This window comes from Trichosurus vulpecula, chromosome 6, assembly GCF_011100635.1.
Source record: "Trichosurus vulpecula isolate mTriVul1 chromosome 6, mTriVul1.pri, whole genome shotgun sequence".
Taxonomy (NCBI): domain Eukaryota; kingdom Metazoa; phylum Chordata; class Mammalia; order Diprotodontia; family Phalangeridae; genus Trichosurus; species Trichosurus vulpecula.
Genome location: NC_050578.1, coordinates 284,559,480 through 284,573,004, shown reverse-complemented (window position 1 = coordinate 284,573,004; position 13,525 = coordinate 284,559,480). Strand labels below are relative to the sequence as shown.

The window sequence follows — 13,525 nt, the reverse complement described above, 5'->3', positions numbered from 1 at the left end:
CTGGCTGCCTTGACCCTCTCCCCCAAGAGGGGACAGGCTTGGGGGTGGTGTGGCCTGGGAAGGACAGAAGGGGCCCCCTCCCACCAGATGGGGCAGCTACAGTCCTGGCTGGCCGAACTAAACTGAACTGTTGGGATGTGGAAAGTGATTCAAGGTCATGGTGGTGGGCATCTCCCCTCCCTCACATCTGGGGCTGTGTGCCTGGGCTTACAGCTGTCCCCCCAACTTGGCTTCCATGAAATGGGCCTTCTGTAACCTGAGTCCTGCTCCAGGTGGGTGGGTGGGAATGGGAGAAGGACCATTTGGTCTGTGGACTGGCCATTACATAGGCTGGCGGGTGCTTCCTAAGGTCTAGCTTTAATATCAGTGGGCTTTCTTTTCCAGAATTGGGAGGAAACCCCACCCCCACCTCCTCCTGCCCCAGTGGCTTTCTTTTGTGTGGTTCCAGCTGCTATCTGGGGCTAGGGAGAGAGAAAGCCATGGGCTCAGAGTAGGGGCCACAGAGGGTGTTGATCCAGAATGAGTATTTCCCCCACCCCTCCACCCAGGTCAGGAGCTGTCTAGGGCTGGACTGAGAGGCCTAGCCATGTTCTGGCCAAGGCCGCTCATGGCAGAAGCCCTCAGAGCCCTCTCTAGACAGAGGTCCTTCTCCCCTATTTCCAGGAAGCCTCAGCCCTCTCCTGGCCGGAGCCGTTAGGTCTGGAGAGTGAGTACTGACCTGGATGTGGTCACTGTATTTGGCAGGAATTGAGTCAGTGGAGAATCCTGAGAGAGGGCTAAGAACCCAAACCAGGCCATAAGGTCCTAGGGAGGAACAGCAGGGGTTGGCATGAGGCCAGTGAGCTGGGCAGCTGGACCACACTCTGAGGAACATGTTTGGCTTGGGATTGGTGGGGTCCAGAGAAGATTGTTGGTTGGTTTTTCAAGATCAGCCTTCCTGGAGCCCATTGGAAAGTAGAAGGGAAGACGCTCACCCTAGCAGCAGGCCTACCCACTACCTGGAGCAGGTTGCCTTGTGAGGTCACTGCCAAGAAACCACTAATAGGGGCATTCTTATTCAGGTACCCACCAATGGTCCCACAGACCTTTGCTGAGCACCTACTACGCACTCTGAACCAAAGACAATGTGAGATGAACACAATGTGCAGTCTGACATCTGTGACTGGGAGGCTCACCCATATGCCTGCACATACACCTAGCCCTCGTATGTGGTCGCACCCACACGTGCTCACATATGCATAGAAACAGACCCTACATCTGCAAGCTGGCTTGGCCCTCCTGCCGTCAAGCTCTCATGTTCAGATCTCAGGTGGAAACATGGGTCTGGCCCACCCACCCTGCAGGGACAGGATGTCCTGGTTAGGTTTTCTGTCAGAGGTTACTCTCCACTACAGCCTTGAGACTGGGGGCAGCCTGCCTGCGTGAGGGGAGCATGGGACATGCTCACCATCAGAGGATTCGGATGCAAGCCAACCTCTCCTAGTTAGAGGCAGTATGGTAAAGTAGATAGAGCACTGGCCTTGGAGTCAGGAAGACCCAGGTTCAAATCCTGCCTGAGACCCTTCCTAGCTCTATGTGACCCTAAATAAGTCACTCCTCCTTCCTGGTTCTCAGTTTTATCATGAGTAAAATGAGGTGGCCTTGGTAACAGCTCTAGATGGGGACTCTTTTCTCTTGAGGGGCAGGGCAGTTGCCAGACCTGAGTTTCAGAAGGGACCTCCCTGCCTTGGCTTAGAGGCAGATTCATCACTACCCCAGCCAGATTCCTCCTCTGTCTTGTGGTCCCATATGCCTGGCAGGGGACAAAACCCCTCCTGGCCAGTGTCCTCAGAACCATGGGCTTATATGACCACAAATACCACCTGTTCTTTATGGAAGAGATCAGCCCATCCTAACCTCCAAGGCTGGCCCTGCTCAGCTGGGGAAGCTCATGCTTGACCCTGAAGAAACAAGCTTGTCTCTTTCCGCTCTTCCTCACCCCCAGCTTCCCTGCCACTCTGGGCTCTCTGGGGCCTGAAGAAGACGGAGGCCAGGCTGTGGGGCTTTCCTCTCTTGGAACACCCAGGAATGGTTTGTCTCTGTTCCCTCTGACCCAGCTCTCCTAGACCCTCCCCCCCCCCCCATAACAAAGGCCTCCAGTCGGAGCAATGGGCACATTCACCACGTCTGACATCATATGCCTCATTGCACCCCTCGTTGTCCACTGCTTCTTGGAATGGGGTTTTCTTTTGTGATAGAAGTTGTCTCCTCAGTTCTGCTCTCTTCCCTCTGTGCCAGAACGAGCGTGTGCTTCTGAGGCTCTCTGAGTCTGCCACATTTGTCACTTCCTACAGAAGAGCAGTCATCCCTCACTCTCCTGGACCAGTTTGTTCCTACATTCCCCACTTGGTTTCTGGTCCTTCACTACACCCTGCTGTCAGTCAATATGGGTGACTAAACCAGACCCATTTGCCTGTCTTATGGGCCTCTTTGGGTCCAAGAATTGAGATCTGGATAGTGGTCTCCTCCCCTTTTGTAAAGTGTGAGTCCCCATTGTTTCCCAATGGGCTGACCCATTTTCCGGCTCCACCAGCAGTGCCCTAGTGCTATTGCCTGCCTGCCCTCTTTGGAGGCCTCTCTGACAGCTGGTGGTGTTCTCTTCTGCCATCTTTGCCCATCAGACTGGTGTGGTAGAGCCTCCAGTCATTGGTCTCACTCTTATCTGAAACGATCTGGAGTCTGCTTGGTACTAACACAGCTTGCCTCTCTTGGAGACTCATAGCTCTTTCAGACAATCAACCAGCAACCATTTATTAAGCATGTGCTGTGTGCCAGGCCCAAGGTACCAGAGCACAAAGACAAAGGAGACAATTCCTGCCTGCAAGGATCTTATGTTCTACTGAGGAAAGTAACACGTGCACAGAAATATCAAATAAAGTAAATCAGGGAGGGTCTTCTAAAGGAGGTGATGTGAGCAGGTAGGGGGATTAGGGGAGGCCTCATGTAGGTGACATGAGAAGTGGAGGTGAGGAGGGAGTACACTCCAGGCATGGGGGAGAGTCAAAGGTGTGGATATGGGGGATAGAGTGTCATGTTGCGGAACAGCAAGAAGAGTGATGATGAGTGAGTGTCAAGGGGAGTCATGTGCAACAAGATCAGTGGCAGGTGATGAAAGGCTGTAAATAACAAGTTATTGAGGTTCTTGAATGGGGGAGAGACCTGTGCTTTAGGAAAATCACTTTAGTGAGGCTGAATGGAGGATGGACTAGAGTGAGGAGAGACTGAGGCAGGCAGACCCCTTCCCCCAGCAGCATATTACCATAATCCAGGTGTTAGGGATAAGGGCCTGCACCAGGGTTGGGGCAGTGTCAGAGGATAGAAGAGGGCTTATTGGAAAGATACTACAGAAGTGAAATCTACAAGAGATGCTGTAGAAGTGAAACCTACAAGAGAGGATGCAGAGGTGAAATCTATGGGAGATGCTGCAGAGATGACATGGATCAAAGATGCTGCAGAGGTGAAATCAACCAGAGATGCTGCAGAGGTGAAATCTATGGGAGATGCAGCAGAGATGACATGCGTCAAAGATGCTGCAGAGGTGAAATCAACCAGAGATGCTGTAGAGGTGAAATCTATGGGAGATGCTGCAGAGATGACATGCGTCAAAGATGCTGCAGAAGTGAAATCAACCAGAGATGCTGTAGAGGTGAAATCTATGGGAGATGCTGCAGAGATGACATGCGTCAAAGATGCTGCAGAAGTGAAATCAACCAGAGATGCTGCAGAGGTGAAATCTATGGGAGATGCTGCAGAGATGACATGGATCAAAGATGCTGCAGAGGTGAAATCAACCAGAGATGCTGCAGAGGTGAAATCTATGGGAGATGCTGCAGAGATGACATGCGTCAAAGATGCTGCAGAAGTGAAATCAACCAGAGATGCTGCAGAGGTGAAATCTATGGGAGATGCAGCAGATGCCTTTCTTTGTATCCATGTGCCTAGCACACAGTTGGTACTTAATAAATGTGTTTGGGTTTTTTTTTAAACTGACTGCTCTGATGAGTCAGCGTGAGACTATGCAAAGAGTGACTTTGGGGAGACTTCCCCATCCATGGACTTGCCGGTCCTGTTCTCTAAGAAAGTGTCCTCAATGCCAAAGCATCGTGTGACTTCTGTGGATTCAACAAGGCTTTGGTGCCTCTCTGACCAATTCTCACCTCTTTTCCCCTTTGTGTGGAAGTTGTGGAGTGTCAAGGTATCTGTGGATTTCATCTCACGGACGTCTTTATATAATTTCTCTGCTGCCACTGCCTCTTCCTCCTCCTCTGTGAGAGACAGCACACAGCAGACACTTCATAAAGGCCACATGGAGATGGCTAACGTTTGGGGAGTCGATACCTAATGAGCCCCAGGGAGCTGGGAAGAGAGTGCCCGACTGCCCCAGGTGAGGGCCAGGGGACTGGCCCTAGTGAATCCCCTCTTCAGGCTGAAAGAACTGACCCCAGCGATGTCTGAGCCCAGCAGGTATCATGAAAGATCATGTGACTTAGTGAATGAGACAGGCATGGATGGACTGGAGGAAATTATCCGAGAGCCCAAAAAAGGGAAGAGAATGGAACCTGAAATCTGCCTAGGCAGGCTGTGACCAGAGACTTGGTGAGGCGGTACATCGGGCAAGTGCCTGCTTTCCCCCTCTCTCCTTTTAGTTTTTGTTACAAGGGAAGCCTCTCTGGCTAGGAGAGGAGAGCAACTATATTTGGGAAATGAAAACAGAGAAAACACAAAAATGAGATTTTTCAAGAAGAAAACAGTAATCCCAAAGACCCAGTGTGGCTTCATCAGAAACACATCGTGCCAGACTAACTTTACTTCCTTTTTAGATAGGGTTGCTAGACTGGTAGATTCAGAACTTGTTCAATGGCTGGACCCAAAAACAAGTGACAGTTTGATGTTATAGCTGAGAGAGGTCTAGAGTGGAGTGCCCCAGGGATCTGTGCTGTTGCACATTCTTTGATAGAGTCTTGCGTGCAGTAGGGGTTTAATAAACCCTTATTCAACTGAAATGGGTCAAACAAGGAGCAATATCAGGTATCATCACTCCACAAGAGCATTAAGGCAGGGGCCTCTGAGCACATCTTGCCTTCTCCACTCTGTTCTATTCCACTGGATAAACAATCTTCCTAAAACCCTAGACTTCAGAAACAAAGATTTCTAAAAGTTCAGAGAATTGGCAAGCATGACCCCGACCCCATCAACACACCACGAACTCTAAGACTAAAGGTCACTCAAGGATTGGCGAGTCCCCAAACCCACAAGTCTGATGAAGATGAAAACTGGGGAGCCTAAAGAAGGTGATGTGTCTGCAGAGGGTACTCTCTGAAGAACTCAGACCAGTTGCAAGGGGCGACTGATACTAGAAAAGGTGGTTGAAGAGCCAAGCCCCAGGCATCCTGGTGTGAGTCGGGCTCAGGGCTCTGCTCTTCCTTGACAGGGGGCTGGCCCCCCAGGAGAGGACCTGGTCCTGTGGTTCCAGCCTCGGCCAGGACTCAGAACTGCAAAGCAGGTTGGGATTTGGCCCTCAGCCAGCCCCACCTGCTCATTTGTCAGAGGGTGCTCAGGTGAAAGGCCTGGCCAGAATCCAGCCAGGCAGCGAATTGCAGAGAGCCCCCTCCCAACTTCCCAGGCCCTTAGGGGCACAGCCTCTGTGACCAGGGATGTTATGGGATTAGGCCCTCATTCAGGAATCAGGAATCTCCTGGGAGGGGAAGCAGGTGTAGAGCTGTGCTTCCTGGACCTGGGTCTCCCACCCCCACCACTGGTCAGACCCACCCTCATCCTTCCATGGGCCATGCCCTTTGCTGTCCGCCTCCCCCATTTCTTTCTCCCTGAGCTCTTCTGGCTGTGTGGCAGGGAAGGTGCCTCATATCCTAGGTGCTCTGATCTCTCACTGAGGCCCCAGAGGAGCATGGTGGTCACCTCTTCGGCCTGCCAGGGTGGACTGCCCAGAGGAATGGCTGGAGGTGACCAGAATGCCTTGGGGACCAGGAGGCATCCTCACCTTACCGGAAGGTGACCCTGGCTCAGCAAGGCTCACCACAGCAGATCCTCCCAGTGCAGCTCCAGCCACCCTTGAGGCTCTCATACACTTTCCAAGGTTTCCAGGGGTGGTTCAAGAAGGGCCATAAGCCTGGTCACCCAATTCCTCTTACCCTGCTAGCCCGGGCCCAGTGAGGGGAGGAGTGCGTATGTCCCCAGGGCAGATAATGGTACTGTGGATAGACAGATGGATGCTGGACGAGAAGCCAGCAAGACCTGAGTTCAAATCCAGCCTTAGACATTTGTATGCTGTGTGGGAACCTGGGCAACTCCCAGCACTTCTGCGTGCCTCAGAGTCTTCATCTGTAAAACGGGCTGATGATAGTGCTTCAAGCGCTGTAGAAATCCTAGTCATTGTTATTAATAATATTGTTTATGACATTTATTGTTGTGATGACACCCGTTGTCCATCCTCCTGTCCTAGTATCTGGGAGCCTCAGGACCACGGACGAGGTCATTCCAGCCCCTTCCCTTCTCTAACCCTGGCTGGCCATTGTCCCTGGGGTGCCCTGAGCGTCACCTGCCTTACCTGTAAAATGCGAAGCAGAATCCTGGCAGTTTGGGGCCCTCAGCCATGGAAGCGCTCAGCTGGCCAGCTGCTGTCAAGGCCCTGAGCGGACAGGAATGGAAGCCCCGCCCTGCTGTCTGGCCCAGCCACTGGAGCACCGGGTCAGGGTTGGCTGGGTTGGAGCCGCTGCTGCTGGGCTCTGTCAGGGCTCTCAGCCACTGGCCAGGGGAGAGTCCTCTTCAGAGCCCCGAAGGTGATGCTGGAAAGGCTGGAGGAAATAGCCATTTCACCAATGGTGAAACTGAGACTCAGGTCCCCTCGGAAGCTGGTGGCAGGGTTCTTTCTGAGTGCCTGTCCCTGGTGGTTTGTTTCAGAAAGGATGATGTCGGTCTATCTGGACATCCATCCTCCCTCAGCACTAGGCAGCTCAGAGTCTCAGCGCTGGTGGGCACTGGGCCACTTGGGCAGGGGGCATCGGTCATCTTGCCAGCTCAATCTCCTCCTCTCTGGCATTTTTTCTTCCAGTGAGCGGGGCCAACAGAAGGACTTCTGCATGTGGGCAACGAGCAGCAAGAAAAGGGGGCAGCGTGGGCATTGGTCCTCCCTCCCAGGGTGGAGGAGGGAGGGGCGCAAGACCTGGGCCCCAGTGACCTCTGGTCTCACCCACACCTGACCATGCGCCATGCCCGGGACCAGTCAGGGATGCTGATGGCGAGATTGGCCCCCGGGGCCTGCCACGGCCCAGTGGAGGGCCATGGGCCCTCATGCCTGCTAGCTTGAGGGTGCCCTCTGGATGTGTTTAGACTGGCCAAGGCCTGCTCAGGTAAGAGGCCCCTGTGGCCAAAGCTCCCCCTCCCACCTTTACTTTGGCTGCCCCAGCAGGTGGGTTCTGGGTTGGCCTGGGGCCTGGCTTCCCCATCTGGGTTCCTGAGTTAGCTCAGTGCTTTCTGCAGATGAAGAAACTCCAGTTGTCCTTATCTGGAGGAGAAAGTGAGGCTGGTGACTTTGCACAGGCCTCCCTCACTTAAATCCAAGTCACCTCCCTGATATCAGGGTCTTCTTCGAGAATGAAGGACAAACAGTAGCAGCAGTGGCAGCAGCATCAGCAGCATGCTCCAGCTCCCCCAGGGAGTCTCCCCCTGTGTGTGCCAGGGGGGATGGGGCTGGCCATGGGGCTGGGCCAGGTTTGTGGGCAGCCAAAGCAGGCAGACCCAGCTAGGGCACCCAGGGCCAGGGCCCTTACTTTGGTCACCTCACCCATAGCCCACGCTGGGCATTTGGGAGACACCTCATGCCCCGCTCCACCTCTTGTCCTGAGTCCGAGCTCCTGCAGAGACCCGCCATCTCCCCACCGAGCACCACAGAAAGCCTGGGCGCTGTCGAGAGGCCCTGGCCAGGCCAGCCAACACAAGCTTGAGCGGGGCTGGAGGTGGATGCCCTGGCTTCAAAACTGCTGCTGCTCTCTCGCCCAATGACTGTGGGTTGCTCATTGACCTTTTCTCTAGGCCTGTTTCCTTATTTGTAAAAGGGGTTTGCACTTGATCCCCATCGGCATTCAGAGGACACTAGGGGATGCCAATCCAGCCTCAGATAGTTCCTGGCTAGGTGACCCTGGGCAAGACACTTAGCCGCGGCCTGCCTTAGTTTCCTACCTCCCTCCTCAGGTTGTTGTGGGGATCAAAGGTGAAAATGACGGTGCACAGTAGGGGCTCCATAAATGCTAGTTGTTGTCATCCTCAGGATTTCTTTGGGGCCTTTTGAGCACCAATCCTAACTATTGCAGCAGCCCCCAGCATCTGCCTCTCTCCTCCCCCTCCCCTTCCCTCTCCTCTCCTCCCCCTCCCCTTCCCTCTCCTCTCCTTCCCCTGCCCCTTCCCCTCTTCTCCTGTCTTCCCATCTCTTTTCTCTCTTTTCTTCCTTGTGCTGATGCTGCAGGGGTGCCTGTGAGCACAGAGCAGGGGAGGGGGACTTTTCTCACCTCCCCTTTCTGGACATGAAGAAAGACATTGAGGCTTTGGTAGCAGAGGAGAGAGCTGAGATCATTGCCAAATACCAGAAGGTAAGGACCTGTCTGTGGGGAGCCCCTCTATGTTTAGGGTTCAGGTCCACTGGGGCCACTCTTAACCCCAACCCTCCTCCATGCTCATTCCCTGCCTCCCTTCACCCCTTCCCAGCCCAACCCTGCCCTAGTCCTGGCTGGGCAGACATCTAGTGCCTGGCTTCTCTCCTCCTCCTGAGCAGAGGGGCATTTGTCTGGACCACGTGCTTTTCTCTGAAGCGCTCTCAGCCTCAGGGATCTGGGGGCCAGCTGGCAGGCCTGAGGCTGGCATTCAGTGAACTGGCCAGGGCAACCTGGATTCCCAGGAAAGGAGAGGAGTGGGTAGAGCTGCCTTCCCCTGTCCTGGTGCTGGGACTTTCCTTTAGGACTCTGGGGGAGGGGGAGGAGGAGATAGGAGGTAGCCCACAGCACAGAAGGTCCAGGTCCACCATCCCTCCCCCCCCAACCGTGATGACCCCTGAGGCCCCCTCTCTTTGCAGGGCAGACAGCATGGGGCTCAGATTGACCCTTGGGAGGATGCAGACTTCACCCTCTACAAAGTCACAGACCGATTCGGGTTTCTGCAGTGAGTATTCTGGTGTTCTTCCTTTGCCCTAACATGCACCCCACTATCACGCAGGCGGAGCCCAGATGGCCCACTTAGGCTGCTGCCCTAGAAGGCTGGGCTCCTATGAGCAGGCCATTCTGAGAGCTTTTTAGGTGCGCTCTGGCTGTTCCTGCCAGGGGAGCAGGGAGGCCGCTGGAGGCATCTCACTGGCCTCGGGTGCTCAGCATGTAACTTGGGGTCAGAGACTGAGATCTGGGAGGGCCCTTGGAGCCGATCCCCAAATTTAGAGATGAAGAGATCGAGGCCCGTGAAGAGGAAAGCAGTTGATGGGGGCCCCAGAGCTAGTGGGAATATGAGGTGGGATGACTCTGGGTCTCCCTGACTCTGGGCCAGCACCCTAATCCCGAGGCCACAGGGCTGCTCCACTAACCCCAAGGCCACAAGCTCCACTGACCCCGAGGCCACAGGGCTGCTCCACTAACCCCAAGGCCACAAGCTCCACTGACCCCGAGGCCACAGGACTGTTCCACTGACCCCGAGGCCACAGGGCTGCTCCACTGACCCCAAGGCCACAAGCTCCACTGACCCTGAGGCCACAGGGCTGCTCCACTAACCCCAAGGCCACAAGCTCCACTGACCCCGAGGCCACAGGGCTGCTCCACTTTGGAACCTTCTTTCTTTGAGATGTGGTGTGTCTGACCTTTCTGCTCCTTCCCCTTACTGCCTTTTTCCTCTGCCCTCCCAGTGAGAGTGAACTGCCAAGCCGAAGCGCCCTGGAGGAGAAGGTGAGAGCCAGCTGTGGGGGCCCACAGGGTCTGAGCAGGTAGAAGGGGATCAGAAGGCAGGAAGTGGGGGCTACACATCAAGGGTGTTGGGGAGAGGAGGGTCTACCTTGTCTTCCAGTGAAGCAAGTCTGCCGTTCTTCTTCCCTTCCCTTCTCCCACCCCCACCATCTCTCTCTCTCTCTTTCTGCTTTCTCTTCAGTGTCTTCTCTCCCTCTCTCTTCCCCGCTTTCTTCCACTCCTCTCTCTCCCCCTCTCCCGATCTCCTCCTCTCTCTCCTCCCCCTCTCTCCCTCTCCTCCTCTCTCTTCTCCCTCTCCTCTCCCTTTCCCCTTCTCCTTTCTCTCCTCCCCTTCTCCCCCCTCTCCTTTCTCCCCAGTGTCTGCCTTCCTCTCTCTTTCAGTCTCATTCCCCCCTCCATGATTCCATCTATCTGGCATGACTCTGGCAGTGGTAACTCCCCTGCATCAGGTGTGTACTTGTGAGTCACCTTGGGGTGGGCAGAACTGGAAGGGAAAACACAGCAGAGCCTGCCCAGAGGTCTGGCTCTCCTGCAGGGCTGTGGGGGCCCCTCCCCACATGGACAGTCCTACAATCCTCCTAGTTTTGAGCTGTTTGGGGGAATCAAGCACAGACAGGGCACTTCTCCAGGGAACTTCAATTCTGAAGGTGCTCTGGGTCTTCATTTTTCAGCAAAAACTCCAGGAGATCGAGCGGGTGGGCAAGTGGTTGAAGATGCTGAAGAAGTGGGATAAATATTGCAATACTGAGAAGGTAAGAGAAGGAAAAGCCCCTCAGCCCCGACCCTGTGATAGCTGGACTCCTTCCCTCCCGCCAGCCCTGGGCCCGGCCTGCTCAGCCTCCCTCCCTCCCGCCAGCCCTGGGCCCGGCCTGCTCAGCCTCCCTCCCTCCCGCCAGCCCTGGGCCCGGCCTGCTCAGCCTCCCTGGCTACTTTGCCATCACTACCCCTGCTTGTGGGGACACAGCCCCATTGGGACCAGCACAAGGACTTTGGGGCACTCCAGAGCCCCAGCACCCACTCTCTTCACATTTTCAGTCAGAGGATGTCTTCTAGCCATGTCTCTGATGCCAGTCACCATCCTGGCTGCTCCTCTCCATCCTGGGAATGATGGACACCCTCTTCTATCATCCTCCTCCCACCTCTTTTTCAATCTCTCCCTGGCTGTTTCCCTCTTGCCTGCCCATGTCTCTCCCATCCTGAAAAGTCATCACTTGACCCTTGACCCTTATCCCCCACCATCTTATACCTCTCCTGCCTTTTGGTGGCTAAACTCCTTGAGAAGGCTGAGCCTACTTGGCTTCCCTTTCCTCTTCTCTCTCTCTCTCTCCTTAAACCCTTGTATTTGAGCTTCCAACCTGATCATTCCTCTGAGACTGCCTTCTCCAAAATTACTTATCCTAACTGCCAAATCCAATGGCCTTTTCCTAATCCTCATCCTTCTTGGCCTGTCTACAGCCTTGGACACTGGTGATCACTCTCTCCTCCTGGATCCTGGCTCCCCTCTTCCTTACGTGACCATCCTTGCTCAGTCTCCCTTGCTGGATCTTCCTCCAGGCCACGCCCTCTAACTGTAGGTGTCCTTCAGAGTTCTGTCCTGGGCCCTCTGCTCTTCTCCCACTATACTCCTTCCTCTGGTGATCTCATGTGCTCCCAGGGATTTAATTACCATCTATGTCTATGCTGATGATTCTCAAATCTAAATTTCCTGCCCCAACCTCTCTGCTGACCTCCAGTCTCACATCTCCAACTGCCTTTCAGACATGTTAAACTGCCAGTAGACATCTAAAATTTAATATTTACAACACAGAACTCATTATCTCTCCCCCAAAGCCTCCCCACTCCTACCTTCCCTATACTATCAAGGGCAGCACCCTCTTCCCAGTCCTCAGGCTCCCAACCTAGGAGTCACCCTGGACTCCTCACTCTCTCTCACCCCCCAGATCCAATATGGCCCAAGGCCTGTCATTTCACCTCTGCCACACCTCTGGTCCATTTCTCCTCTGGTTGCTTTCACCTCTGCCCCATCTCTGGTGGATTTCACCTCTGCCACACCTCTGGTCCATTTCTCCTCTGGTTGCTTTCACCTCTGCCCCATCTCTGGTGGATTTCACCTCTGCCACACCTCTGGTCCATTTCTCCTCTGGTTGCTTTCACCTCTGCCCCATCTCTGGTTGATTTCTCCTCTGCCACTTCTCTGGTCAATTCCACCTCTGCCAGACCTCTGGTTGCTTTCACCTCTGCCCCATCTCTGGTGGGTTTCACCTCTGCCACACCTCTGGTCCATTTCTCCTCTGACTGATTTCACTTCTGCCACATCTCTCCAATACATCCCATTCTCTCCTTTGACACTGCCCCCTGCCATGATGCAGACCCTCATCTTCTCTTGCCTGGATTATTACTATAGTTGCTGGGGTATTAAACCTGCCTGGGGTTTCTCTGCACTCCAGTCCATCCTCCACTCAGCCATCAAAATGATTTTCCTAAAGTGCAGGTCTGACTGCATCACCACCACACACACCCCCTTCACCAGCCCCCACTCAATAAATTCCGGTGGTTCCCTTCCAGCTCCAGGAGCAAATACAAACTTACCTGTCATTCATCTGTCTTCATAATCTGCTCCCTCCTGCCTGCCCAGTCTTCTTTCACCTTACTCCCCAACATTCTCTTTGATCCAGTGACAATGGCCTCCTCGAAGTTCCTCAAACAAGACCTTTCATCTCTGGCTGACCCCCTTGCTTGGACACTTTCCATCTGCTGACTACTGACCTTTCTGGCTTTTTTGGACTGCCAGCTAAAATTCCACCTTTGACAGGGAGCTTTTCCTGGTTATGCTTCCCTCGGCTATCTCCAGTGTATTCTTATAGCTTATGTGTACACAGTTGTTTGCACATTATCTTCCCCATTAGATTGTGAGCTCCTTGAGGGCAGGTACTATCTTTTGCCTCTTTTCCTATCCTCAGAGTTTAGCACAGTGCCTGGTATATAGTAGGTGCTTAATCAATGCATGTTGACTGACTGACTTTGACTGAGGAAGCCCTCAGGCACAAGGCTTTTGCTACTTTACCAGACTGACTAATGCCCTCTTACTCACTCTCATTGATTGACCTACCCATTGGCTATTTCTGCTCTTCCCTGTCCCCATCCCTGTGTGGGTACCGGCATGTCTGTCCCTGCCTCTCTCTATTCCTACGTCTCTGTCTCTTTCTGTCCCCCGCCCCCCACACACACTATGACTTTTTCATTCATTTCTCCTCTTCTTCTTCCCTCCTTCCCTATTAATTAAATCTTTATTAAACTCTTACTGTGCTAAATGTTAGGGATGAGATTATCCTTCCCCTCTCTTTTGGGGAGAGGGGCTCTAGAAAGACAGGGAGAGAGGATGTACTCCTGGGGGAATTAGAGAAGACTTCCCAGAGGAAGCGGCCTCAAAGCTGAGCCTTGAAGGACGATTGAGATTATGAGGGGGATAGCCTGAGTGAATGCACAAAGATGGAAGAAGGGATGTTGGCTTCAGGGAGCAGTGAGGGCAAGGA

The 13,525-nt window shown here is 53.9% G+C and overlaps 1 protein-coding gene across 4 annotated transcripts in view; it reads left to right on the top strand.

Moving 5' to 3' along the window:
* Positions 1-13,525, top strand: part of LOC118853268 (USP6 N-terminal-like protein) — a 32,877-nt gene that overhangs the window by 10,433 nt on the left and 8,919 nt on the right. For 3 of the 4 annotated variants that reach the window (XM_036763279.1, XM_036763280.1, XM_036763277.1), the window contains exons 2-6: positions 7,109-7,406; positions 8,519-8,642; positions 9,122-9,207; positions 9,935-9,974; positions 10,664-10,744. In XM_036763279.1, coding sequence (XP_036619174.1) covers positions 8,577-8,642; positions 9,122-9,207; positions 9,935-9,974; positions 10,664-10,744 — 273 coding nt within the window. In that variant the 5' untranslated portion in view covers positions 7,109-7,406; positions 8,519-8,576. Of the gene's footprint in view, positions 1-7,108; positions 7,407-8,483; positions 8,643-9,121; positions 9,208-9,934; positions 9,975-10,663; positions 10,745-13,525 lie in introns of those variants that run through there. The other variant, XM_036763278.1, reaches the window with a different exon arrangement.